We start from the raw sequence: 24,375 nt of genomic DNA, 5'->3' as shown, positions 1-24,375 counted from the left end.
CATAGGACAACCTGGACCTTCGTTTTACATAATTCTTGCTGAAATTTTTCCACATGTCACATGTATAATGGTTTCCATGACCTGGTAGTACTGTTTGTCAGGCAGCATCTTTTTCTACGCTCTAATTTTCTTGTTCCTACCTTTACATGTTACTTTTGCGCTGAGTGTTCTGTACTTAGTACGATGCCTACGTGCAAATTGTGTCATCCCCCTGTACTTGGCAGGTGCCTCCGGATTGGGTGAATTCTCCACCATGTGGTACGGCATTGAGATGATAAATCATTTCAATATCTCACTGGTAGCTGGGTTATCCCGCATACACTACAATCGATGCACCTCAAGCTGGCGACTACCTGTGCCTGAGCTGTCTGAAGTAAATCTGTCTGATGTATTTGGGGCCCCGAAGTAAAGATGCAGTCGCGGGAACACTCTGAGCGAAATGAGAATCGGGACGGACAGAACTATACAGCCCAAACACCACAAGTACTTTATGACTTCAATGAGCCAACTTGGCCTTCAGCAGACAACGCTATATCTCTTGCCTCTTACAAGGGATGAAACGGGTATCTTCAGTAGTTCGCCTTTCCGCCAGCTGTCCGGGAGGTGTGAGATCAGAATCGCGCGCAATCCACTATGAAGCAAAACGAACATTTCATTGTTCCTCAACTGATCGCCTTCGTTGGAACGCAGGGGAGTTTTGGCACTGGGAGACGTGACGCCTCAACTTTTCCCATGGTAAGGCTGAATCAGGGGCTAATAGGATTCTCGAGGTTGCAACGCTGCCCGTCATTTGGTCGAGGAATCGACAAATTCATTGGTTGGTGAGTGAAATAAATAGGATTCGGCACCAGTTTGTAACACCTGCCGATCTGCGAGAATCACTGCGGTGGGGATCCGAGGTTGTTCCCAGTCCGTCTGGGACTACATGCTTTGGTCAACATGCATGCTTCAAACTTATTACCTCTCCACTCCAAAGAAACGGAAGGTATTTGGAGCCAGACCCAGGTTGGTCATCCTGGTGGCTGAGTTTGGTCAATATCACCAGCACCCCTTTCCCACACAAACTCTCCAAACATCCCTCCTGCGATTGGTGGATTTAATCTGTCACCTCTCTGTTTCGTCCCCCGTGCCGCGCTTGGCATAGATATTTGGCAGGAACTTTGGGACTTGCCAGCGTTGGAACAATCAGGTATCATCGTAGACCAATTAGTGAAGATGTTCCAAGTAGGGCGCCCGGGAAGTAGGTCTATGGCGTGCTGAAAGGAACAATAAAACCTCTGGTGGTGGACAGCTGTCCAACGCATGCGAGTCCGAATTTGGTTGGTGACATTCTCCAAAGCTTCTCTCTGCAAGTAGAGGTGCGACCTCGGAGATGCCTCCCACGTAATATCGACGTAGGGCCTGTGGAATACCATGTGTCAAACACCCACAGCCAACGCTGGTCAATGGCATGTGGCTGTGCCTTGGCAACTCCTGCCCAACACCACATGTTCGGATCAATTCCCGTACAAATACCTACCATTATAGTCTGGAAAACTAACTACCCTACTCATGCCTTCCTCGTCACCGACTACCTCTAAGAAGGCAGCTCTCTCGCTGAAGAATCATTTAGACATCTGGGGAAAGGAGTTCGCTCGCAATCCGAAGCCATCTCTCGCTCGAAGGGAAAACATAGCCGAACGATCGGGGAAATCTCTGGCACAAGGCGAGTGTATCAGTAAATTGAGAGGTTTTTTCTTACCCCTTGGAAAGTAAACAAATGGTTCGAAAAGCAGCGAAGAAAGGATCGTGAATCTCGAGCTGGGAAAGCTTGTGCGTTTTCTGAAGACTTCTCGTGTATCAGTCGTTTCCTAAGGTCCCGTGTTTCTAGCGCTCGCAAAAACAAACCAACCCAAGCACAGTTCAGCCCTGGATGGGGATGTGGATGTGGAGGAACGGATTCGTTAGTGTTTCTCCACCTTCATTCTTCTCGAGCTAAGGATAACTATGTGAAACAGTATTCAGCCCGATATCCCATGTACTTGGGAAACTCAATGTGCTTTACTCACACCATCTCACAGTAAGCCGGGCCAAGGCAACAGCATGGGCCGATGCGCTGGAAATATCGGGAGAACCCTATCCCAAAGATATAATTCATAGATGGCTAGACTGGAAACGCTCCCAGGTGGCTGAAGATGATCAAGATGATGAAGACGATGAGACAATTGTGGTAGATGACAGAAGCCGCGAACTTCTGACTCCCATATCTCCTGTTAGTTCACCTCCAAGACCTAAACCGACCACTGTGCGTTCCCCGCTGAAGATTAGAATTTCCCGCCCGATCACCCATTCAACTCCTCATCTCCCTAACTCCCCCTCTGTCACAGCCTCACTATCGTCCTCGCCAATGTCTCCAGTTTCGAGGTTCAACGGAAGGTCACTTAGTGATAGCCTGCCGTCGCCATTCGTGACGATATCCTCAACTTCACCTCCCTCCACATTGTCATTTTTCCCAATCGAGCCTTATAGCTCCCTCAGCACACCCCCTCAATTTCAGTCTTTCAAGGCTTTCCTTAAATCTCGTCACCCTTCAAGGGCCAGCATTGCTTCGAACAGTATCAGTGATGACAACAAGTCTGGGGTCCTCGTGGAGCTTTCCAGACTTGAGGAGCAGTCAAGGAGGACTTTGGACATTCTTCAGTTTGTTGCGCAATGCTAGGCCTCTTCTGGCTGGAACGCCATGCCCCTTTTGTCATTTGTTCAACTGTATCATGATTTTGGCTCTATAGTTATAGTCACTTGTCATCCTCAGCAGGACAGGGTGTTTATGCCATGAAACTTCGTTGGGTCTTTGCCAAAGTTTTCATTACCACGTTTGTTGACGTCCGATATTTTGAATTGTGTAAGCGCCAGACTCCCGGAGATCGCCGTGAGGTCCAGGATGCAGGCTTTTCCAAGACTTTCAAACCTCTGCCACTCTCACTACGAGCCACAAAGCTGCCTCTGGTGGCTATTCAAGGATTTTCGCTGATCTGGGCCCTTGGGCACTGCAGGTCGCTCAAAATATCATCCAGTATTTGGTGAGAAAGCCACGTTACAACTTGTGCTCGGCAGGGCGGGGTGCACGGAATGCCCTACATGGACACTCAATCGCTTTCTGAGCCTCCCATGGCGTCTTCTTCTAAGCCCCTCACGAGTATCAGCCGTATGGGTCGTAAGGAACCTCGCAGGAATGGTATCATGACCAGAACCACCGAAATCACTGCTGTGCCAACCACGGACGCACGACTACTGGATGAGCGTGTTGCACAACGGCGCGGGCAATTGATTGCGCAAAAGAAAAAAGAGCTTTTGGAATTATTGGAACGGCATGATGATGCAGTGCGTTCCGGTTTCTTCGTGCTTGGGCGTCTTCAGTCTCATTGACTACAATCTGGCATGACAGGTTCGCGAAGCGTTCCATCTTGACCGGTTTGTCACTCTCGCAAGTTTTGATCCAGAGGTGATCTTCCCCCCGTGTCATACACACATTCAGACCCAGTTCGCTCAATAATTTTCAAGGTTGCCAAAACTGACACGTCCCAAGTGTTTAATGCCGTAAGGGTTTGCCTACTCTTGCGATATGAGACATTGACATTCATTAATACCTATAGTTCCGAGCTCGTTTTGACCTCGTTGCTAGCAATATTGAAAACGTGTCTGGCTCTGGCGCCACCGCGGCGCGTCGCACACGGCGTGCGATCAATGACAAACGTGAAACAATAGAGGCTCTTGCTCAGAATCTTGCACTTGTCTCTTCTCCTTCTGCCCAAAAAGCATCCAAAGGGAAGGGAAAAGCAGCCCAAAATGCTAGTTCCGCTCCGTCCGAACCTTCTCGTGCGAAACCCAAGATTGCATTTCCCTCATCTGCTTCTCAGCGTTTTTCGCCTAGAAAGGGGCGAAAATCTCTTCCGTCGCGCCTGGATGGACCTGTATCTCCAGCCGCCCCAACCCCCCGTTCCAGCGGACGCGGCAGAGGTCGGGGTCGGGGTCGGGGTGGAAGGGGGAAGGGAGTACTGCGCACAAAATCTTTGAGTGCGATTGTGCGAGAGCCAACGTCCAGCGATGTTGATGAGCTTGAAAGCGAAGATGAAGTCCCCCCTCCTACGATTGCAGTCGCACCTGCCCCCCAACCTACCATTCCTCGTCTAAAGAAATTGCGAAAGCGTAATGAGGTCGAGTCTGTTAACCCGCCTTCTACAACTATCAAGCGTATCAAACTCATTCATCGTGTTCCTCCACCAACGTACACCCATCATGAGCAGTTGCCTCCAGATAAGGCATATGGCGGTGATTTGACCAAATTCTTGCAGTCTTTTGTTCGGTTGGAAGACGATGGTCCTGACATGGTAATCGAGGAACTCAATGCGGCTGCCAGGATTGATGGGGCATACCTCAGACGTATCAATCAGCTCAGGGGCCATGGACGGTTGTCGCACGTAGAGGGGTCTCTTCCTCAAGAGCCTGAACCGCCTCGTCCTCTGGGGCATTGGGATTCAGTCGTCGAGGGGGCTTCCATTCATCTCAGGATAGTGCGAGAAAATGGAAGGGCTCGCGTGAACGGTGCTCGACGCGTTGCCCGGTTAATCAATGCCCATTGGGAGAAAGTGGCAGGTGCAGATGAAAAGTCGAAGCGCTTAGAGGAGAAGAAGATGCAAGCGCTTGTGAGGTCCACTTTGAGAGCAGTCCAAGCCCATTGGAAGGATGCCGTTAAAGTGAGCGTGTCTTCATCGTATAAGCGTGTTGCCGAACAAACATTATTGTTTACAGTATGTAAAACAAATGAAACTAGCTCAAGAGAAAGAAGAGCAAGCCCGGAGGGGAAGGAGCATTTGGACGCGATCATTGAGCATTCTGCGAAAGCATTGAAGGCTCAAAGGAATATGGATATTTCTGGTTTGCGCAATTCAGCAGACATCGAAGAATCCCAACACGAGAGCGACACCTCTTTAGAAGAGGATGCTTTAGCAGAGGATGGCGAAGATGAAGAGGATGGGGATGACGAAGATGACGTGGATGGTGATGATCTGGATGGTATCGACGATATCGACGATATCGATGATATCGATGATGATAGTCAAGTCAGTCGCGATGGTGGTCAAGATCTCGAAGATGAATTGGTTATGGTCGAGGGGGGATCCACTCCCAATTGGGATGTGGAAACGCGATCCGAAGCCGAGATGGAAGATATCAACTTGCTTGATCGTACTTCGCCTCGGACCGAAACTCACCTGCATGCTCTTGACAGCCGGGACTCTTCACTTCCCCCTACAAGTTTTGAAGATGGCCGTTCTCTCAGCTCAGAAGCCGAGCCTCCGTCGCTGTCTAGGCGTGTCTCCTTTGCTGATCAGGTGTTTAGCACAGAGAAAATCTATTCCCCTCCAGTTTCCGGAGCAGAAGGGAGCCGGAATGGCCACATACGTGATGATGAGGATTGCCTAAATGATAATTTCAAAGATAATTCGGATGTTGAATCGACACCACCGGTTGAAATCACATCCTCGCCGGGCCCACGCCTAAACGGAACGGCGACTAGCTGTAGGTTGCTTCCATCTGCTGGTGCTGGGGACGACGATTTCCTTGGGGACTCCAAAGGTGATCCTGAGGATTTGGAGTTGGCAGCCCAAATGGAAGCAGAGGGAAGTGACTCAGATGATGGCGAATTGAATGCGCTGGAACACGATGCCGAACTGCCTTTGGAGGAACTCCTCGCGCAATATGGCTATGTCCCAAATGCCGAGAACATCGAAGACGAAATCTCGGTAGCTGGTGACGAGATGGATGTGGATGCCACACCGATCAATGGCAATCACGGTGGAGATGGTATGGACATGTCTGAGCATGATGAGTCTCGGGACTATCAATCGGATGTGGTCGAGGATGGGAAGCGGCCCTTGTCCCCTGTTCCCCATGCTTCGCCCGCTGCTATTGAGGATGACGACGCAAATAGGTCTTCCGATCCGTTGCCAATGGTTAATGGTGAGAAGGATATGTCCGCAGCCGCCCCCAGCCGTCCGACTCCTCAACTTTCTGATGAGGCGGAACCTGATAGTGATCGCGAGTCATCCGTTGAAGATATTCCATCCCTCTCTCAGCTCGTGAGCCGCAATGCATCTGATGAAACCCTCAAAGCACCCTTCCTTTTGCGTGGAAAACTCCGTCCTTATCAGCATGCAGGGCTTGAATGGCTAGTCACTCTTTATCGCAATGGTGATAACGGCATTCTAGCGGACGAGATGGGTCTAGGGTACGCAATTTGGATGGATGTGTAACAGGCACTGACGCGCTGTTAAGGAAAACCATTCAAACTATCGCTCTATTAGGTTGGCTGGCGTGCGAAAGAGGCATTTGGTGCGCCTTTCTTTACCTTTTCACTTGTCGCAATGCTTAAGACTTCTGCTGCAGGGGTCCCCATTTGATAATAGTGCCCACCAGTGTCTTGAAGAACTGGGAAATGGAATTTAAGAAGTTTCTTCCCGGGTTCAAAATTCTGTCGTACTACGGAACAACCAAGGAACGAAAAGAAAGGAGGCATGGATGGAAGGCCCAGCATGCCTTCAATGTCTGCATCACATCCTACCAACTCATTCTTGCTGATCAGCACATCTTCCGGCGTATGCCTTGGGTTTACATGATTCTTGATGAGGCCCACAACATCAAGAACTTTAAATCTCAACGCTGGCAGGATCTCTTTACGTTTCGTTCGGAACGGCGATTGCTGTTGACTGGCACCCCGCTACAGGTTCGTATTCCCTGTCACGTTTGTTTTTCCTGCTCATTATTATGTTCAGAACAATTTAATGGAACTTTGGGCACTCATGCATTTCTTGAACCCGATCGAGACCGTCGGTTATCGTTCTGACTTCGCTGACTGGTTTTCTAGTGAGTAAGCCCACACACTTGTGCGTTCACTCTTACTCAAGTTTGGCATTAGAGCCAATGGATCGAGCTCTTGAAGAGGGGAGTGCGATGGATATCGAAAACCAAGAACGTGTCAATAAGCTTCACACAATGCTCCGGCCATATCTCCTACGTCGAATGAAGGTTGATGTTGAAAAGGAACTTCCGGCAAAGTACGAGCATGTGATGTACTGCAAACTCTCCAAGCGACAGCGATATTTGTATGACGAGTTCATGTCGCGGGCGGAAACGAAAGAGGTACTGGCGTCGGGTAATTTCTTAAGTAAGTATCTCGCAACCACCTGATCTTATCTATTGGTTCTCACTGAACCCCGGAAAAGGCGTTGTAAATTGTCTCATGCAACTGCGCAAAGTTTGCAATCATCCTGATTTATTTGAAGTTCGACCTATTGTTACCTCCTTTGCCATGACGAAGTCCGCCATCGCAGATTTCGAGATAAAAGAGTTGCTTGTTCGGAGGAGGCTCCTTACAACAGATCTTCTCGACAGCAGACATTCAGTTCTCCATTACCTCACTTCCTACGAGGACACATCCGTTGTCGCCTACCTGTCACGTCGAATGCTCGACGCAACATTTCATTTACCGTACCAAGGGGAACAACTAGGAGACCCTCCCCCTGTTGATCTTCGGACCATTGAAGGATATCGCCGCTCTCACCAGTACTATGAAAATGAATCTAAGCGCCTCAGATGGAAGCATATTGCCTACATTAATAGAGTCCGTTGCTCTGCGCGTCCGGTGTATGGTCGAGAGAAACTGGATTGCGTACAGGCCATGCTTCGTCCCATCGTGCCTTTTGACAGTTCGTGGGAAGTATCCCGCCAAACTTGGGATCGCCCTACTTTGGTCCCAAGCATGGTGAAGTCCCACGTGCAGCGTGCAGAGGCGATGCGGCCAATTATTGACCGCTTTGCATGCACAACCCCTCCAGTGGTGGTTCAGGACCTACCTTCAATCGCATTACGACGTGTGGAGAAACAGGTGTCAGCCTTGCGATCTGGCTTGGAATTTGATACATTACATTTTGCCGCGGTGAAGCTCCAAATTGCGTTCCCAGATCCATCTCTCCTCCAGTACGATTGCGGAAAGCTGCAGGAGTTGGATATCTTATTGAAAGAGAGGAAGAAAGGTGGTCATAGAGTGCTCATCTTCACACAGATGACGCGGGTTCTGGATATCTTAGAGATCTTCCTTAGTTTTCATGGATATCGTTATCTTCGACTAGATGGTTCAACGAAGATTGAAGATAGACAGAGGATCACACAACGGTTTAACGTGGACACGCGCATCCTGGCGTTCATTTCGTCTTCCCGCTCAGGAGGCGTTGGTATTAACCTGACAGGGGCAGACACTGTAAGGACCATCGATCGTTGCAGGTACACCCCACCTTACCGGTCACAACATAGGTTATATTTTATGATTCGGATTATAATCCATCTATGGACCGCCAATGCGAGGATCGGTAAGCGGTACATTTCGGGCGTTTCGTATGCCACTAGCGCTGAATATCATCCTTCAGTGCTCACCGCATTGGTCAAGTCCGGGACGTTCACATCTATCGTTTCATCTCAAAACATACAGTTGAAGAAAGCATGTTGCGAAAAGCCGATCAAAAGCGATCATTAGATGACATGGTCATTCGTCAAGGCGACTTCGACTGGCGGAAAGTCATGGTTTCCGATATGCAGATGGTGCAAGCTCTGGAGCAGGTCGAAGAAGCCGAAGATGCTCAGGCCGCGCGGAATGCTGCGGCAGAAATGAGCCTGGACACCGTAGGCGAACAGCGAGACTTTGGGGAAACCGATGGCACCAGACCATCTCTGAATGAGGCTGGCGATGAGGCCGATCAAGACGAGGGAGTTGAGGATGAGCTTGAGGGTCTTTCTGGGGTGGAGAGATACATGATTCGCTTCGTTGAACGCGATTGGGCATTCTTTTCAGAGTGGAGGGTGAAATAAACTTTACTTGAATAACTCGGATTGTAGTTGCATTCTTGTTACATTATTGTGCTCATAATATCTTGATTCAATTTCGCAAACGGCCATGAAACATTTGCTCTGAGTACGAGTCTGTTAAAGGCAGAAAGGGTTATGAATGAAGCCATTTCGTAGGAAGGGCACCATTCTGTGGGCTCAAAAGTGTCGCAATATTACTGCCATTGTCGGTTCAGGACATCTGTGTGCGAACGGCTGAGGCAGTGAGTTTCTGATCCCTAAACTCTGATCGTGACAAACTCACGAAAAAGAAATCATGGGGTGCGCCCTGATACCGCTCCTTGTGCCGCTTGTGCTAATTGCCACTCTCTCTGCTTGATCAGGTCGTCAGCAGATTGCGCCTAGTAAAGAAAAGGACATGCAGCAGTCTGAACAGTCACCAAGTCAGGAACGATACTACCTTTTCACGTTCAGCGAGGGCCTTAGAAGTAATGCAAAGCATTAGAATTCATGCTCGTGGAACGAATCTTTATGAATCAATACCTCTGAAAATACCGAATCGTTGCAAATTTCTCAATGATAGGACCAAAGTTCCAAGCAAGATTCGTGCTAACACTTACGTCTTCCAGCCTCTAGAATCTGATAATGGACACGAACCCCGGCATAAGCTCCCCAACACGCCATGCCAGCGAGCGTCAGTACTGTGCCGCGGTGCAGGGCATCCAAAAACTTCATGGCAAACAGGGAAAATTAAGTCCCACGGCCCAGGCACTGCCACAAGGATCCCAGTGGCGCCAAAATTGGTGGTCATAATTGGACACATCTTTAAGACGACATGATGATTATTGCAATGGGATGGGGCACTCAGACCATTCAGCCACAGTCAAAAAAGTCGAGGATTAATTAGTGGTCTTTCCTGGTTTAGAATGGACGGGACGAAACTGGAACGAAACTAAGTCTAGCCCTACATATGAATCGGTGAAATGCGATTAAAATCAAATCCACTATTCATCAGGGGAACTCAAAGTTCTTCATGCCCCTCTGGCTTGGATTGATTTTCCGTGGCGAGCAAGAATGTTTGCGAAAGGAACCATGAGCCATTCCCGTTTCCAGTCGTGGGTGGTGGCATCGAGTTAAGATTCTTCACCAATTTGGGTGACCGAGGTGGTGAATGCGACAAGGAGATTCGAGGAGGAGGGTTTGAGCCCAAGGTGCTGGCCTTCTTTCTCCTAGGTGGGGGAGAGGAACTTATGCGCTCGACGGCAGTGGAGTCGGACAGGGCACCGGGATCAACTGACAACGCACGCAAGGTGAACGTTGGGGAGATGGGAGGGGCAACGGAGGCAGCAGGGGAGGGTGGAGGTAGGGGTTGAATCTGCGTGACTGATTTGGGGGATGAATCGGATGGCGAATGAACTGTGGCTGGGACTGCCACAGGTATGGAGGATACTGAGGTTGCTTTCTTTGCAGTCCCCAAAACTCTATCCCAGACTGTCCGCACAACTGGATGCTGCCGCAGGCGCGATTCGATGACAAGGTTTTGCATCTCCGTTGTGAGTGCTTCCATGACAGGATCAGTGTCATCGAAGGTTGTTGGTGAGGACAATTTTGGCTTCTCTGCCCCATATATAATCTTCAGTTGACTCTGCAGTAGCCTATAAACTAACCCAATCCGTATTTGCAGTCAGCAGGGAAATCCCGTTAATGGGAGTGCTCGAAACACTACCTTCCCGTTCAGTGATATTCCCCATCAGAGCGATCCTCTGCGAGATCTCGCCTACTGCCCGAATGACATCCTTGTCACTCATGGCCTCAAGTCCGTGTTGCGGAAAGAGGATGGGCCCAAGTTGAGTGACACAAACTGATAATGAAACGAACATTTGATGCAAAAAGTATACGTGCTGATAAGGTAATCGACGTGGCATAAGGGTAGAGATGATCGGTAATCCGTAGTGCACTCGAGAGCTGGGGGAGAAAGAAGGCGACAGTATAAGGCATGCTTCCGCACATGAAATCGCCGCAAGGAGAACATAACGCCACTGAAAAAACTGGGTCAGTACGATTCCAGACAGAACACACCCGTACCTACAAAAGCCGACTCCGTAGATTTACCAAACACGGACATTATCACTAGGAAACCAGCGGAAGCGATGTGAAAACCAGATGCGGACCCGATTCCCCGTCGCACGTATTCCTTTGGAGTCGAGACTCCTCTCCAACTAAGGATTTCAGGTCCGAATCGTTCATAGGCGAAGCGCTTTACGGGATGTTTCAGCGTTTCGTACGCATTGCGTCCTTCTCGGAATCGCTGCTCCCCACTGGGACCCACCCGGTCTGGGTGATTTCGTCGAGCAAGATTCCGAAATGCAGTCTTTAGACCTGACTCGTCGATGTCGCGATTGACACCTAAGATTTCATAATAATTCGGCGGGAGGGTGGTGACAGCAGCAACAAGGGTATATAGGAGATACAGAATGGCAAGGATAGTGAAGGAAATTCGATATTGCTTTGCGTATTTTGGGCTTCCAGGTCGAGGTCGGGGTAAGTGGGGTTCAAAAACGCGATGATATCCTACAATGGCGGCGTTGGCGAGAAATGAAGGAAAGAATGACCAACCTAGAAAACGCGTAACTGCTGCGACAGTGGGGGAAAGTGTCACAGTCATTGCTTCTGTAAAACCAAGGGCGCCAGCAAACTCTAAATGCTCATGCTTGTTCGGATCCAGCACCTGAAATCAAGCCGAGTCAGCGGGGTGCAGTTGAAGAATACGCAAAGAATGGTGAAATGAGATCTGAGCGCTGCTCAGTGCAGACCGAACGGTCTGTCTGTGCATTTATCTCTTCCAAAGATCACGTTTCGACCCACAACGCCTGAGCGAGCTCGAGCCCATTGGCTAACATGCCTGCAATCACAATCCTTGGGATTATGTGCGCCTACAACCACACCCAAAAGCGTGTTTCTTTAGCTTCCAGGTAATCTGCAAGCGTTTACCGCGGATGGGGATACTGTGACACCTTATCAGGATAACCACAATCGGAAGACCACTCAGTGCGCATGGGAGATGACGCATGAGCTTGGCAGTAGAGGTGTTTTCTATGAACCAATGCTTCCACAGGACCAAAGGGACAGGAGGCGTGATACCCTTGAGTCTTCACGACAGCCCGGTTCTGGAGAGTGGTGCGATGGTAGACTTCATTGGATTTCGCTACCGTCCTTTACCAACTGGCCTTAAGCCTATGAGCACCATGTGACAGGCACATGGAATGCAGTCGGTCATTTTAAGTAGCGTTCCCGTCGTCTCCATATTCGGAGAGAGGAATAGTTGTACGTTCCGCCTTACGAACACCGCACATGAATCTTTAGCGGGGCGACAAGAACAATGAACGCAGGATCGTCACGATGGCAGGATGGGTCACGTAAAGCCTATGAGAGCCCTTGGGGTCCTCATACATGGGAACTGAGCAACTTCGGGATAAGGGGTACGAAGACATTCACAAAGTCGACCCTTTTACTAAAGCATCATCGCAGCGCACAAAAAGAAAGGAATCACGGTTGAGATATATGTACTTGCCTAGAGAGCAGGACGTACACCAGAAAAAGTGAACAAGATAACAGTACTCGCTTAACACCGCCATTCATCACATAATCTGAATTGTGTATTCAGTCGGGCAATCTGCCGTCCAACTATTGAACCATGGGTGACGTTGAAAAGACACCCCCAAGAGTACTAGTTCCTCAGGACATGCGAAGAAGCGTGTTAAAGCGGCAGATCCTAACAATGGACGGTGCATGATTGAAAATTGTACAAGTAAGCGGATTGTCGAATTTGTTCATTGTGTGCCCTGGGCACTGTCAATGAACCATATATTGGTGGGTGGTTGTTTGAGACGTGTAAAGTGTATTAGAATTCTTAGTACTATGGTGTACGCTATGACCAACTCACGTTTGGTGATGTTGAGTCGTGTGGCATTTAGATTTACACCTATTACCTTTCTTGGTGACATCTGTGCCAAAGTCAGTGCGCATTCATAGCGCCTGACTACAAAAGAACAATTTTTGGACAACCCAACCTTTCCTCAGTTCACGTACAACGGGACTGAGGTGTGTTGGTTACATCTTGTTCATCTTTCATAAATCATGTATTAAACATTTGTCCACCAGCGATAAACTCGCTAGGTGATTACTTTCCAATCTATTTTAGTTCACGTACAACGGGACTGAGCGATAAACTCGCTAGTCCGACATTTCGTCTTATAAAGTGTATATCAAAGGGTTGGCAGCTGGAATCACTGTAATGGCATTGGAACATGACTTTGAATCTAAATACCCGTTACAACATACTTCAACATAGGTTGTTCAAGATTCATTGTTGGTTTATAATTTAGTTGAGACTGCCATGACAGTGGGAGCTTCTTTGCGAGGAATGTTCAACAAGAATGACTTCGTTCTGGTGCCAGAACGAGAAGTACTTGACAGGTATATGGATGCGCTGGAGGAGGAAGGACTGAGGTTGGTGGCGAAAAGAGAGAAATTCCCATCGTTAAATGTAAGTGGTCAGCTCGATATTGGGTTGCAATGTCTCAGTTTGGATACAGGAGACCGATGTTTTCAAATACGAGCTAGTTGTGCTTGGAAAAGCAATGCATAGTATCGCACTTTGTGTCCAAGACAATATATCCGAACATCCGACAGCGTCAGATTTCACTATCCACACCACTCCTTTCAAAAATCTTCCAATATTTAAGAGTCATGTACGACCACACTTTGTGATCTTCCATAGTGGGAAAGCAGTTGGGGATCTGGATTACCAAACGATAAAGGAATGGGATTCACAGGACCCGAGACTCATCGATATGTGGAAGTTATACACGGCATGGATCCAAAAGGTGCGATGAAGGACTCAGGTTTTAACCCTCCACAGCCACCTTCCACCGAGGATGAAGGCGGTGAGGACAAGGGAGATGAGGATAAGGAACCACTGGGGAGAGAGTTGCGTAGTAGATTTGAGAAGTCTCCAACTTTAAACAGCAAGTCTGGTGGGCAGGGGGAACAAGAGAGGGTGGGGTGAGGTTGAAGGAATGCTGGCAATACATACAGAGGGTGGAGGGTTGTGGACAGCGGATGTGATGCAAACGGGGTGTCAAGCACCAGCAGTGGGACGAAATGAACAGGAGGGGTTGTGTCAAGCACACGCAACAGGGGAAAACGGAAGGGGGCAGGATCGAGTTAGGATGGGCCATACTCTCATTGCCTTATTATCCCTTTCTTTGTATCTGCTGAGGCAGACTCCACGCTTCGAATACTGGGTCCGTTCTACACCCTCCCGTCTTACAGTCACCATCTGTTCTATACAGTGCTAGCCAATAGCGACCCATTGCTTGTCTTTCTGTGTTAAAGTCAGCTTACACGATGACCCAGAGGAGAACAGCAGCCCCGCAACTCCTCATCACAAGTGTGCGGCCACGAGTAGCTAATGTCCTCACAGCTTACATATGACCCGCGCAAGAGTTGAAGGATGTTCCAGGTGAGTTCGGGAAGAAGTATCCTAATGAAATCACAAGTGAGGTTGTAACGGCCGAGTGAATCGTGCGAAGCACTTGAAAGCGGCGATGAGAGGAGGGTAAGAATGTAGCGGGATCGAAGGCCATGGGAAGTATGCGAATGAGCTAAGAGTGTGTGAGGGATCCGGCCGAAACAGACCTTGAGCCTTAGTAGAAGGGTTGGACACCCCCACAATACTCGGCTCGCAGGGCTCGGCCGGCGTGATGAGAGCAAGCAATATGAGATCAAGTTACAACAAACTGACCAGCCTTCTGGCCAGGAGCTAGGCTGTGGGCAGCATCTTCTATACCTTCCATCACAGCGTCGCCACTATGGTGAAGACCATCCATCGGACTGTAAGGCCAGTCAGTCTCCACCGGCGTTCGACACCAAAGGGGTCTATAGCTCCATTCAAACCGACTTATCCCTGTTCTGGATGAACTCAAGGAGGGCAGCGTGGGTTCCACCATTGAAAACGGTAGGGAAACAAAGACCTCGGCACAGCTATGTAGCGGCAGACATGGTATTTTGGGTCATTCACGATTGACCGTAGTGGCGCACGTGGCAATGGGGCCATACATCGCAGTAGTTGTCATAGTCATTGTGGCACTAAAGGGCAGGCCCAAGGATTACCTTGACAAACCATGGAAGATATGGCACAAAATATTTGAAGCCATACGTGTGTTCGTCCAAGTGGAGTGACAAAGAAGAAAAGAAACAGGGACGGTGCCAACGATAAAAGCCGGGTAAGGCGACGTCGAAAGACGAAGACGCAACAAGGTTAAGATGACGAGTGAGGAATAAGACTCGAGGTTCAAGCCAAAGGGAGGTACGATAGCACGAGTTACATAGCAAAGCGTGCTTGTCATAAACACACCATCGGTCGCTTGACTGCGTAGCGAACAGCAAGATAGAGTAGTAGAGTTGAGTGATAGAAAATTGTGGGAAGCGAGCGTGGACTTCGAATGGATCATATTGCAATGATCGAGCTGACAATGGAAGCCAGGGGAACGAAAAGGCTAGAAGATGGTGTGGACATTAGCTTCGGTTTCTGATTGGTTTTAGCTCACGAATCCATGATGGCTAAAAAAAGACAATCAGTATCAGAGTCTCCCCAACCATGGTAAGTCTCAGCTAAAAGTTCTCGGAAACGGCTGCATTCTGACATTATTTCGGGTGATATGGTGATATCGAGCTTCCCCTCACCCCCTATAGTGTATTCTCAAAATGCTTTCGAAAGAAGGCCTGAGTTGGGTTTATCCCCGTGTAACATGTGATCTTTTGTATCGAACGCAGAACGTGACTTCTACATTTGTAAGCAGCACATGACAAATGACATGTCGCAGTCTGCAAAGTATGCATGTGCAGCCAGCACCTCGCAGTTTCAGCAATTTTTTTCGGTAACTCACCTCACTAGAAAGGTTGCTTCGCAACCATGACCTTGCTTGTGGATCATGTGAACATTTCACAGGTTGCAACGGAGGTCGCAACATTTACTCATGTCAGTTCAAGAAAATTAGCAATACTAGCAAACGAACATATGGGTTGAATCGAAGATCTGGGATGGGATGTGGAACTATCAAGCGAACATCGTGAATTGAATATAAAAAGGCTCTTCTTGTGAACATATGTGACCCTTTTGAGTTGAATCGTGGATGAGTTTGTTCACACAATGCCATAAGATGCTAGGTCTGGGGCAGAGTAGGCAAATACTGAGTGGTTCCCTTTGTTGGTGGGGTTGAGACAGACATACCTATTTCTCAAGCTTCCGTCGCTTCGTGGGAGAGAAGGATGGTCCGGAGAACAGCCACTTAGATGGCGATCCAGAATCTGTATGTAAGGTCGGTTGAGGTTCCGACCTTGGTGTTGACTCCTACTATCCTCAAGCTGTCAGGAATTAGGCAGTATAGAGCTGTAATTTCGACAGGGGAGGAGAAGAGTGAAAACCTGTTTCACCCTTCCCCGCAATTTATATACATTGTTTACATCGAGAAATAAAGAGTAATAAACAATGAATAAAGAAAGCGTGCACAGCACGCATCACCACACATCCATTCCCTACACTGTACAATTACTGACAAGAGTGGCTGGTTTTTTGAGGATTATTATCTCTTCAACATGTGCAGAGAAAGTTGTTTTCTTCCCAGTGCAAGATCCTATCAAGTGGCATGCAAGTGTAAAGGGCATTTGTACGGTGGCCCCTGGAAGTGCAGTTGCATGCTCCGAAGGAGCAATAACTCCTTCAATTCCTTCACGATATGCGCGAAGAGGATTTGTCTGCCATCTTTTCTCCTCTTGTTGAAAAACCTCGAACGAGTGTGCAAAAAAGTAGGTGTTACGTTTGAAGGTACTATGATACTGATCAGCCTAACCAAGGCTTCTCTGACCAAAATGGTTCATACTGCTGTGAGTTTTTGGCTTCCTGTATTGGTTAACCTGCTGAAGGCACGTTGACTAGTTCTGTGTAATAATCAGACATAGTAGTAACTCATACACGTTGTGGGTGGAGTTTTGGTCAACTCGATAGAGAATCTACGACCCGTCACCCCATTGTGGGGCACCTGGTTAAGTGATTCGAAGGGCACAACCCGTGGGGACGATATTAATGTTGGGCCGGGCAAATGAACGGAACGTCAACGTTCCAGGTATTGCCTAATATCACTTCTTTCCCCAGTCACACGTTTGCGCCGGGTAATTCATAAGGTGTCTGGACCCGCGGCAGCGAAGTCAGGACCCATTAGTCTTAACTGAAATGTTCTGAGCATTTCTAGCGAAAGGGTCTGGGGAATACATCAGTTGACACCTGTGGTTTAGATTAGGACACTGAAACAACATTTACTTGGGCTACATGCAGTCTTCACAATTTTCAAACGAGATAAAAGCCCCATGATTGTCATTCATAACGACAAGAGAAGCAAACCTAAGACACCAGGACTATTTGACATCATTGTCGGTTGAGGTCAATGCAGCCTAAAGATGCGACGGTCACCGGTACGGGTCGGTTTTCGTCGAGTCGGCTCCGATTAGCATGCCTGAGAAGGTGATGAAATTAGTGTCGCGAAAGGGACACAACAGCCAATGTGTACGAAATGACATGGGTCTAGAGATGGTTATGAAATCACGGAAATGAAGAAGCCGCAGGGTGTGCAGGCATGTGCGTCCGAGGCCAATGATCTCCATCAGGTTCTGATGCTCGATCTCCAATGCGCATTACATTGGAGAGGTGTGATCACGTACGTAACTCTTGCAGGCTGCTATAAACAATCACTTCAAATACAATATAGGCGATTCCTGGAGATAGAAGGCCAAGCAAGAAACAGCATGACAGACAGAGCATCGGCTAATTTCGCTCCAGTATTTATGCAGACGGAGAAATGAAGGACAACGGGTCACTTAATGGGTCGGAAACGCTTCGTTGCATCGTAACAATCAATGTGCGCATCCATGGTTTAGATCCTCAAACATCTTGTCTTGGAGGTCAATGTTTCTGGCGCCACTGGCCAGTGTTCCAAACCAAACTCGGGCCCCAAGAAGCCATGGACTGTTGGCACCATCATCAGCTTATGCACAGGATGTAGGTGATGATGAGGGAACAAACCCGATTCACCTTTGCTGCTATCATCATATCCACCCAATTCCGGTAATGCTGCACATAAACTGAACGAATTATCACGATAGTTGGTGGGAAACTTCCTACTTTTGGCTTTGTTTTCTGGTGTGCTGGGCTCTGTTGGTGGTGTCATACACTCCGTCTGTAGCGTGACTGACTCAAGGTTTGGTGGTTCACCCAAAGCGTTCGCCATTTCACTGCAGGAAAGGCTCTCTGTTCTCGGTGTTGAGCTGTGCATTGTGCAGAGTGTGTGTTAGATGCTTACTACGTGAATCATCTAATGGTGTTAACAGCAAGGCGGTCCTTGAAGGCACAAGACTCCCTGATATCATTCATTTCGCCATCGGCGCAAAGGTTATGGTGATGTCAAACATAAACATGGATATGAATATTGCCAATGGTACTTGCGGTGAGGTTGTGGAAATAATCCCTGATCCGAGGGAGGCTACAACATCCAACTGGGGGCCTAGAGTATCGCTGGTTTACCCACCATCGTGCATTCTTATTAGAATATGGCAATCCAAGCCGGATGGGGGACATACCCGATGGGGTGGTGCCAATTTTCCCTAAGTACCAACTGAAGATTGGAGGAGGGAAAGCCAAAAGTGTGAAGTGGAAACAACTCCCTATAACTGGAGCATATGGTTCCACGGACTATCGCGCGCATGTAATAATCAACCTCACAACTCCTCCTACTGGAGCACTGACACCATTCAGTGCATACGTTGCATTATCGCGTAGCTCAGGGAGAAAAACCATCCGCTTATTGAGAGATTTCGATGAAACCCTTTTCACACGGCCTGTGTGTGAGGCTCTAAAGTGGGCGGACTCACAGTTTGAAGAGTTGAACAAGAAGACAAAGGAACATTGGGAACAGCGTTGCATTGCTGGAATGATGGCACACACATGAGGACCATGTGATGGAGCACCATGTGACGTGTTTGCAAATAGTAATTGATTCAGAGGAACCATGTGATGTGTTCATAGGAATTTGCAATAGTTACATATTTCCCATGGCAATTATGACCTGGCAATGACCTTGCAAGCAAGGTAATACCTGAGCCTTCGGAATGGTGTGGTCGGATGGTGCACACATCAACATGATGTCCGTCAAAATATGAGGCAAAAATTTGCCATTGACATTGGCGTTCGGTTTAGGCCGAAGTCAGTGTTGGCGACGACTCCTGCACTGCGGAGGGTAATTGACCGAGCTTGCGAAGGCTTCTGTTGTCTTTCACCTTCAGGTCCAAAATTCGCACTTTCCCACCCTAATTTCTTCCCACTCGCACGTGTTCAATCACATGCTCGGTTTGCCTCTTGTGAAACAGCTTCCTCTGATGCTTTCTCCTTCTGATGATCTGCCAGAGCGGCCTTTTGGCTTAATTTCGGCTGTAGAGTACCCCAAACCGGATGCTGGAGCTTCTCTTGAAAAAAATTTCTCGTGTCCAAAGTATGCTTCAAAAAGCTTTGGGAATTATCTGCAACCGTAAGTGTTTGAGATAATCTGTGTGCGTCTGACTATTAGGACACCACACTGCATAACACTTAGTCAGAGCCCTGCCCGGTTCCGTTACATGGTGACTCTATAAACACAGACGAACACTTCTCGATCTTTCCCAGGCGGAAGTCATGATGCACAGAGACCCAGCTTGGACATGGGTCAGCACCGTTGTTTAGCAAAGAGCTGTCGGAAATGCAATTTTCTGATAGTTCCGTCTATCAGTTGCATTTCAAGACCGGTACAAAACCCAGCGGGAAGCTATCTGCTTCACGATATGCTTGCGCAAAGTTTACGTTCTCGACTCCCTTATCCTGGAATGGGGGCAGATTCTTCTCGTCTGGTGGCTTCGTTCTTTGTATGAGAATCATGAGCCTGGAACATGATAGCTACTTTGAATTGATTGGTCCCGTACTTGCGCTAATGTGATATCATGTCGTACATATGATGTCAAACGCCTCCCGGAATTGGATAATTCAATCGCTGACAGGAGTGAATGTTTTCTTTGCTTCGCACGATGTTACTTCATTTATTCCTGCAACTCAACTACAATGGCATTAGCACAATCATGCCATCACCGCATGGACGCATCCACGTTTCATGTGAATGCGCTCCTAGCACAGCCGCCGGAGGAAATGGCGGCAGTTCCGGACACCTGCTATCTCCGACTTGAGTTCTAAAAACCGCAATGCTTGCTGCAGCGACAGCGATTTCCTTGGTATCTGCTGAATATCGTTAGGCACGCTGCTGCCTTTTATCATCAACCACGAGTTCTTCGCGAGCATCGCTTCTTCCTGGCCTCATAACTCTCTTCAAGTTATCATTGCCCTTCTTGACCCCTTCTCCATTACAAGCTCACCCATCACTTGCCAAAGGGTTTCATGATGTCAGAGAACTTCATCGAAGATGAATCTGTTTCGTATCAAATTCTAGCTGGTGCTGTCAACTTCGAGGTTGAGGGCGTCATTTTCAGGGTACGTCCTCATCCTCATCCGAGGAAAAATATATGTATGATGGTTTTCAGCTCCCCAAAAGTATTTTGCAACGTTACGAAAGCTCTGCCTTTTCCAACATGATAGGAGACTCCAACAACGAGTCCAATTTGCCGATCCATCTTACTGACACACGTGAAGCTTTTACCGAATTCCGCCGGGTTGTGTACACGTACGCCGAGATCGATTCCTCAGATATGATCCCTTTGATTTATGTCTATATAGACCTCTCGAGTCATGTCTCAGTCATCATCACCGATTGTCCAAGGATCTGGAGAAAGTGCTCATGGTACAAAAACTGGCGCACAAATACTGCCTCTCGGTGATGGAAAATATGGCAGCCTCTGCTGCACTCAATCTTGCTGCAGATGCTGAATTACTGCGCTCACATACTACTGCCTCCCTTACGCCTCTCGATATCCTTGTCCACGCTTTGGATGTCGAGTGCGAAGAGCTAGCCGTGACAGCACGCAATGTTGTCAAAGAAGATTTATGGGCGTCCACGTTGTGCCCGTATGATGTGATATCCGGTTTGAACAATTACAATGAGGGAGAAGTTCAGGCAACAGCGTACTACCAAATTTTGCTCAAAGGACAGAATAATTGGTTGTATGAAAAACGGCTTGATCGATCTCATCATCACTACTTATACATTGGGATTGCTAACCTCTCGGCAGAATGGGAGTCAGTCTTCGCCGATTGGGGAAGCTTGTTTCATGTCGGAATTCACATGCCTGTCACGAATGGCTGGAATATTTGGTGTGTTTATTGTGAACTCCACTCGCGGATATGGAGGAATTTGGGAGCAAAGAGGTTCCAACAGTTTGATGTCCTTGGGAAACTCAAGGCCATTAAGTCATGGACGACTTTTCCCAAATACTCAGAGGTTGTGCTACCGGCTGTCACTGAGCAAATCAACCGGATTGAAGGTAAAATCCACTCTTTCTTCCAGGATCCTCACGAAGTAAGTACCTACTTTTGCACAAGCGAGGGTCATCATTGCCATTCTTATTTGGGTGTGGTTCTAGATCCCTGTCACGGAATCATCATGATTCACGTTGATATTGGCTGCAGTTGCCCGCTACTGGCACTGTCGATCATCGGAGCATGCTTGTACCCATCTTATGCACCACGCACAAGTCTCTGTAATTGCTGCCTGCCTCGACTGATACCCGGCCCTTCTTCACACTTGCTACCCGTACACAACCTCCCCTGTAAATCTCAATAACCAACTGTGTTTTCTCACTAGAAGATGCAAATAACTCATTTCAGGAACCGGTCTGAAATGGCGTACGTGTGATTACAGCCATGTCAGCAATGTATAGAACCGACGTGGCGGCGTAATTGGATCTAGTTGTGGAGGAGAATACCCAGAGGATAAAACAAACAAACAAACAAACAAGTATCGTTCCAGTGGATTTTTAATTTCTCGTGGCCCTGCCTCATCTCGAAGGTTTGTGAGCACATTAGCACCCAATGTGCCCTTATTTTCAGGAATAGCTTAGCTAGGTCGTGCACAGGGTCATGTTCACCTAAATCACGTAGTCCACAGTTGAGTCGCGTCTCTTAACTGCGATACATTGTTTATTGGCTAGATGGAGTACCGCAGTGTCGAACGCGTCATATTCATAAGATAAGGAGTAAGTGGCAAAGGGAATGGCAGACGCTTTTTGGGTTGCTGCTTTGCTTCGAGTCACGCTTTGAAGTAGGTGGGATAGGGAAAACGCAGAAAAGCGGGGTACTTTGAGCGGATAGGTTTGCTTCAACAGAGGCCAGACCGGTAAGAAACAGCGATATATGGTCTGGACATTTGAAACAAGCCTTCACCTCCGATGTCTCGTTCAAAATCATGTGTGCGGAACAACAGCGCTTGCTGTGGCGGCAGCACGAGTACCAGTGGGTATGACTATAACGTGAATCAAGCAGTACTGAACTTCAGACTCGAGCTAGTGCACGCGTTATAGAAAATTGTGGAGAAACGAAATACAACCCCAAACCATCGATCGAAAAGCAATTGAAAAATGAACGAATTCCTTCAAAATCGGTCACGAGCGCACTAACCTTATGCGCTTGGACTGCTGAACCACAAGTTCTGTCTCGAGGCCAACCCTTAATCCCACTATCATTTCTTCGGGACTTTTGACCTCAGGAAACTATCCTGTCCTTTCCCTCCTCGACTTTGCCTCACCACACGTCCAAGCGTTTCATAATGTTGGAGAAATTCATCGAAGATGAGTCCGTTTCGTACCAAGCTTCGTCTGGCGCTGTGGATTTCGAGGTCGAAGGTGTCATTTTCAGGGTACGTTATCCAAACTTTGTTCAGGAAAAAAAAAAATACATATGATTGTTTTTAGCTCCCCAAATGCATTTTGCAACGATACAAAGACTCCGCATTTTCCAATATGATCAAGGACTCCAACAACGAGTCTAATAGACCTATCCATCTTGCTGACACGCGTAAAGCTTTTACTGAGTTTCGTCGGGTTGTGTATACGTACGCTGAAATCAATTCTCAACATCTGATCCCATTGGTTTACTTCTACAAAGCCCTTTCGAATCATGTCTTAGTCATCATCACCAGTCGTCCAAAGATTTGGAGAAGGTACTCATGGTACAGAAACTGGCGCACAAGTACTGCCTCTCACTTGTAGAGGATCTGGCTGCTTCGATTTCAACCAATCTCGCTACAGATGCTGTGTCACTGCGCTCGCGTACCACTGCCTCTCTCACACCTCTCGACATTCTTATCTGCGCATTAGATGTCAAGTGCGAGAAATTAGCCGTGATAGCCCGTAATGTCGTCAAGGAAGATCTATGGGCATCCAGGTTGTGCCCCTATGCTGTGATCTCTCGTTTGAACAATTACGATGAGAAAGAGGTTCGGGCAACTGCATACTATCAAGTTCTGCTCAAAGGGTCGGATCATTGGCTGCATGAGCAGCAGCTTGATCGATCTCATCATTACTCTCTGTACGCTGGGATTACCAACCTCTCGGCCCAATGGGAGTTGATCTTCTCCGATTGGGGAAGTTTGTTCCACATTGGGATTCAGAAGAATATCCCGGGGTACTCATACTCGTCTCACATTCAGTACACGGAGTACGGGGAAATTCACTCGCAGATATGGAGGAATTTGGCAGAGAAGAAGTTCCAACCGTTTGATGTCCTCGGGAAACTCAAGGCCATTAGGTCATGGACGGGATTACCCAGATTCCAGGACATTGTGCGGCCGGCTGTCAATACGGAAATCAAGCGGATCAAAAGTACACTCCACGTTTTCTTCCAGGATCCTTACACCAAGTAAGTGCCCATACACAAGCGAAGGCTCCCGTCCCAGTTTCTCATTTCTGCATGATTCCAGAACATTACCTTCCATCTAATATTACCACGATCCACACCAATACCGGCATCCGGACCATTTCGCGTACCGACCCCGTTTGTGATAACTTATTTCGATCAGGAACCAGTAAACCTGAAACGGCACACGTGTGATTGCGATTGACTACAGCAATGTCAGCAAATGTGAGGAACTGATGGGGCGGTGTGATTATTAGTGAGGCCGGCGGCTCTGCTCGAAATATGTATCTACCATTATTTGAGCCAACAAATTTGTAAGCCCCATTTTCAAACTATGTGCTTCAAACAGTCGTTCGGCGCAGCCTGATGAATGGGGGAGTGAGGGGAGTACTGATCAAACACAAGACCGTGCTCTTAACTCATCCACATCCGTCCGCCACGAGATTAGCGCATATCATCATGACTTCGTTTCTTCCTTCATAATTTTTTCTTGTACATTATCTGACAGGCGGTTGATGTCGAAGCGGGATATAACATTCTCGACGGCATGATTGCCCTAATGC

General features: G+C 48.0%; 9 protein-coding genes across 9 annotated transcripts; 7 read left to right on the top strand and 2 right to left on the bottom strand.

The window, feature by feature from the left end:
* Positions 1–1,497: 1,497 nt before the first annotated feature.
* EI90DRAFT_3057595 (uncharacterized protein) lies at positions 1,498–2,845 on the top strand. Its single transcript, XM_039060306.1, has 4 exons — positions 1,498–1,705; positions 1,753–1,812; positions 1,871–1,942; positions 1,998–2,845. Exons 1-4 carry the CDS (start codon positions 1,552–1,554, stop codon positions 2,696–2,698), a joined length of 987 nt encoding a protein of 328 aa, XP_038916039.1. The 5' UTR covers positions 1,498–1,551; the 3' UTR covers positions 2,699–2,845.
* Positions 2,846–2,897: 52 nt separating this feature from the next.
* EI90DRAFT_1010738 (uncharacterized protein) lies at positions 2,898–4,935 on the top strand. The gene is made up of 5 exons (XM_039051367.1): positions 2,898–3,360; positions 3,425–3,481; positions 3,541–3,576; positions 3,633–4,733; positions 4,789–4,935. Exons 1-5 carry the CDS (start codon positions 3,109–3,111, stop codon positions 4,885–4,887), a joined length of 1,545 nt encoding a protein of 514 aa, XP_038916038.1. The 5' UTR covers positions 2,898–3,108; the 3' UTR covers positions 4,888–4,935.
* Positions 4,546–9,101, top strand: EI90DRAFT_1010770 (SNF2 family N-terminal domain-containing protein). The gene is made up of 9 exons (XM_039051368.1): positions 4,546–4,733; positions 4,789–6,265; positions 6,313–6,369; positions 6,424–6,760; positions 6,810–6,900; positions 6,953–7,201; positions 7,260–8,293; positions 8,347–8,402; positions 8,460–9,101. Exons 2-9 carry the CDS (start codon positions 4,902–4,904, stop codon positions 8,896–8,898), a joined length of 3,627 nt encoding a protein of 1,208 aa, XP_038916037.1. The 5' UTR covers positions 4,546–4,733; positions 4,789–4,901; the 3' UTR covers positions 8,899–9,101.
* Positions 8,973–9,648, bottom strand: EI90DRAFT_1010880 (uncharacterized protein). The gene is made up of 3 exons (XM_039051369.1): positions 9,495–9,648; positions 9,179–9,248; positions 8,973–9,115 (listed from the first exon to the last, which is right to left on the bottom strand). The coding sequence occupies exons 1-3, from the start codon at positions 9,607–9,609 to the stop codon at positions 9,073–9,075; spliced, it is 228 nt and encodes a 75-aa protein (XP_038916036.1). The 5' UTR covers positions 9,610–9,648; the 3' UTR covers positions 8,973–9,072.
* Positions 9,649–9,791: 143 nt separating this feature from the next.
* EI90DRAFT_1011016 (uncharacterized protein) lies at positions 9,792–11,740 on the bottom strand. Its single transcript, XM_039051370.1, has 3 exons — positions 10,964–11,740; positions 10,601–10,913; positions 9,792–10,536 (listed from the first exon to the last, which is right to left on the bottom strand). The coding sequence occupies exons 1-3, from the start codon at positions 11,537–11,539 to the stop codon at positions 9,896–9,898; spliced, it is 1,530 nt and encodes a 509-aa protein (XP_038916035.1). The 5' UTR covers positions 11,540–11,740; the 3' UTR covers positions 9,792–9,895.
* Positions 11,741–13,270: 1,530 nt separating this feature from the next.
* Positions 13,271–13,942, top strand: EI90DRAFT_3154591 (uncharacterized protein; the record flags this gene model as incomplete). The annotated part of the gene is made up of 3 exons (XM_039065937.1): positions 13,271–13,420; positions 13,470–13,760; positions 13,796–13,942. The coding sequence occupies 3 exons, from the start codon at positions 13,271–13,273 to the stop codon at positions 13,940–13,942; spliced, it is 588 nt and encodes a 195-aa protein (XP_038916034.1).
* A 3,599-nt stretch (positions 13,943–17,541) lies between these two features.
* EI90DRAFT_3289438 (uncharacterized protein) lies at positions 17,542–18,935 on the top strand (the record flags this gene model as incomplete). The annotated part of the gene is given in 6 exon segments (XM_039067170.1): positions 17,542–17,648; positions 17,771–17,849; positions 17,869–17,989; positions 18,094–18,130; positions 18,319–18,434; positions 18,535–18,935. 6 exon segments carry the CDS (start codon positions 17,542–17,544, stop codon positions 18,933–18,935), a joined length of 861 nt encoding a protein of 286 aa, XP_038916033.1.
* A 1,085-nt stretch (positions 18,936–20,020) lies between these two features.
* EI90DRAFT_3154590 (uncharacterized protein) lies at positions 20,021–21,748 on the top strand. The gene is made up of 4 exons (XM_039065936.1): positions 20,021–20,497; positions 20,548–20,687; positions 20,741–21,479; positions 21,544–21,748. Exons 1-4 carry the CDS (start codon positions 20,405–20,407, stop codon positions 21,565–21,567), a joined length of 996 nt encoding a protein of 331 aa, XP_038916032.1. The 5' UTR covers positions 20,021–20,404; the 3' UTR covers positions 21,568–21,748.
* Positions 21,749–22,724: 976 nt separating this feature from the next.
* On the top strand, positions 22,725–23,895 carry EI90DRAFT_3123485 (uncharacterized protein; the record flags this gene model as incomplete). The annotated part of the gene is made up of 4 exons (XM_039063617.1): positions 22,725–22,814; positions 22,870–23,009; positions 23,084–23,815; positions 23,877–23,895. The coding sequence occupies 4 exons, from the start codon at positions 22,725–22,727 to the stop codon at positions 23,893–23,895; spliced, it is 981 nt and encodes a 326-aa protein (XP_038916031.1).
* Between the last annotated feature and the right edge of the window lie 480 nt (positions 23,896–24,375).

Source organism: Cantharellus anzutake (genome assembly GCF_015039405.1).
Source record: "Cantharellus anzutake strain C23 chromosome Unknown EI90scaffold_23, whole genome shotgun sequence".
In the NCBI taxonomy this organism is placed as follows: domain Eukaryota; kingdom Fungi; phylum Basidiomycota; class Agaricomycetes; order Cantharellales; family Hydnaceae; genus Cantharellus; species Cantharellus anzutake.
Note: the sequence above shows the minus strand (reverse complement) of the source record. Positions and strands in the feature narration are given on the sequence as shown.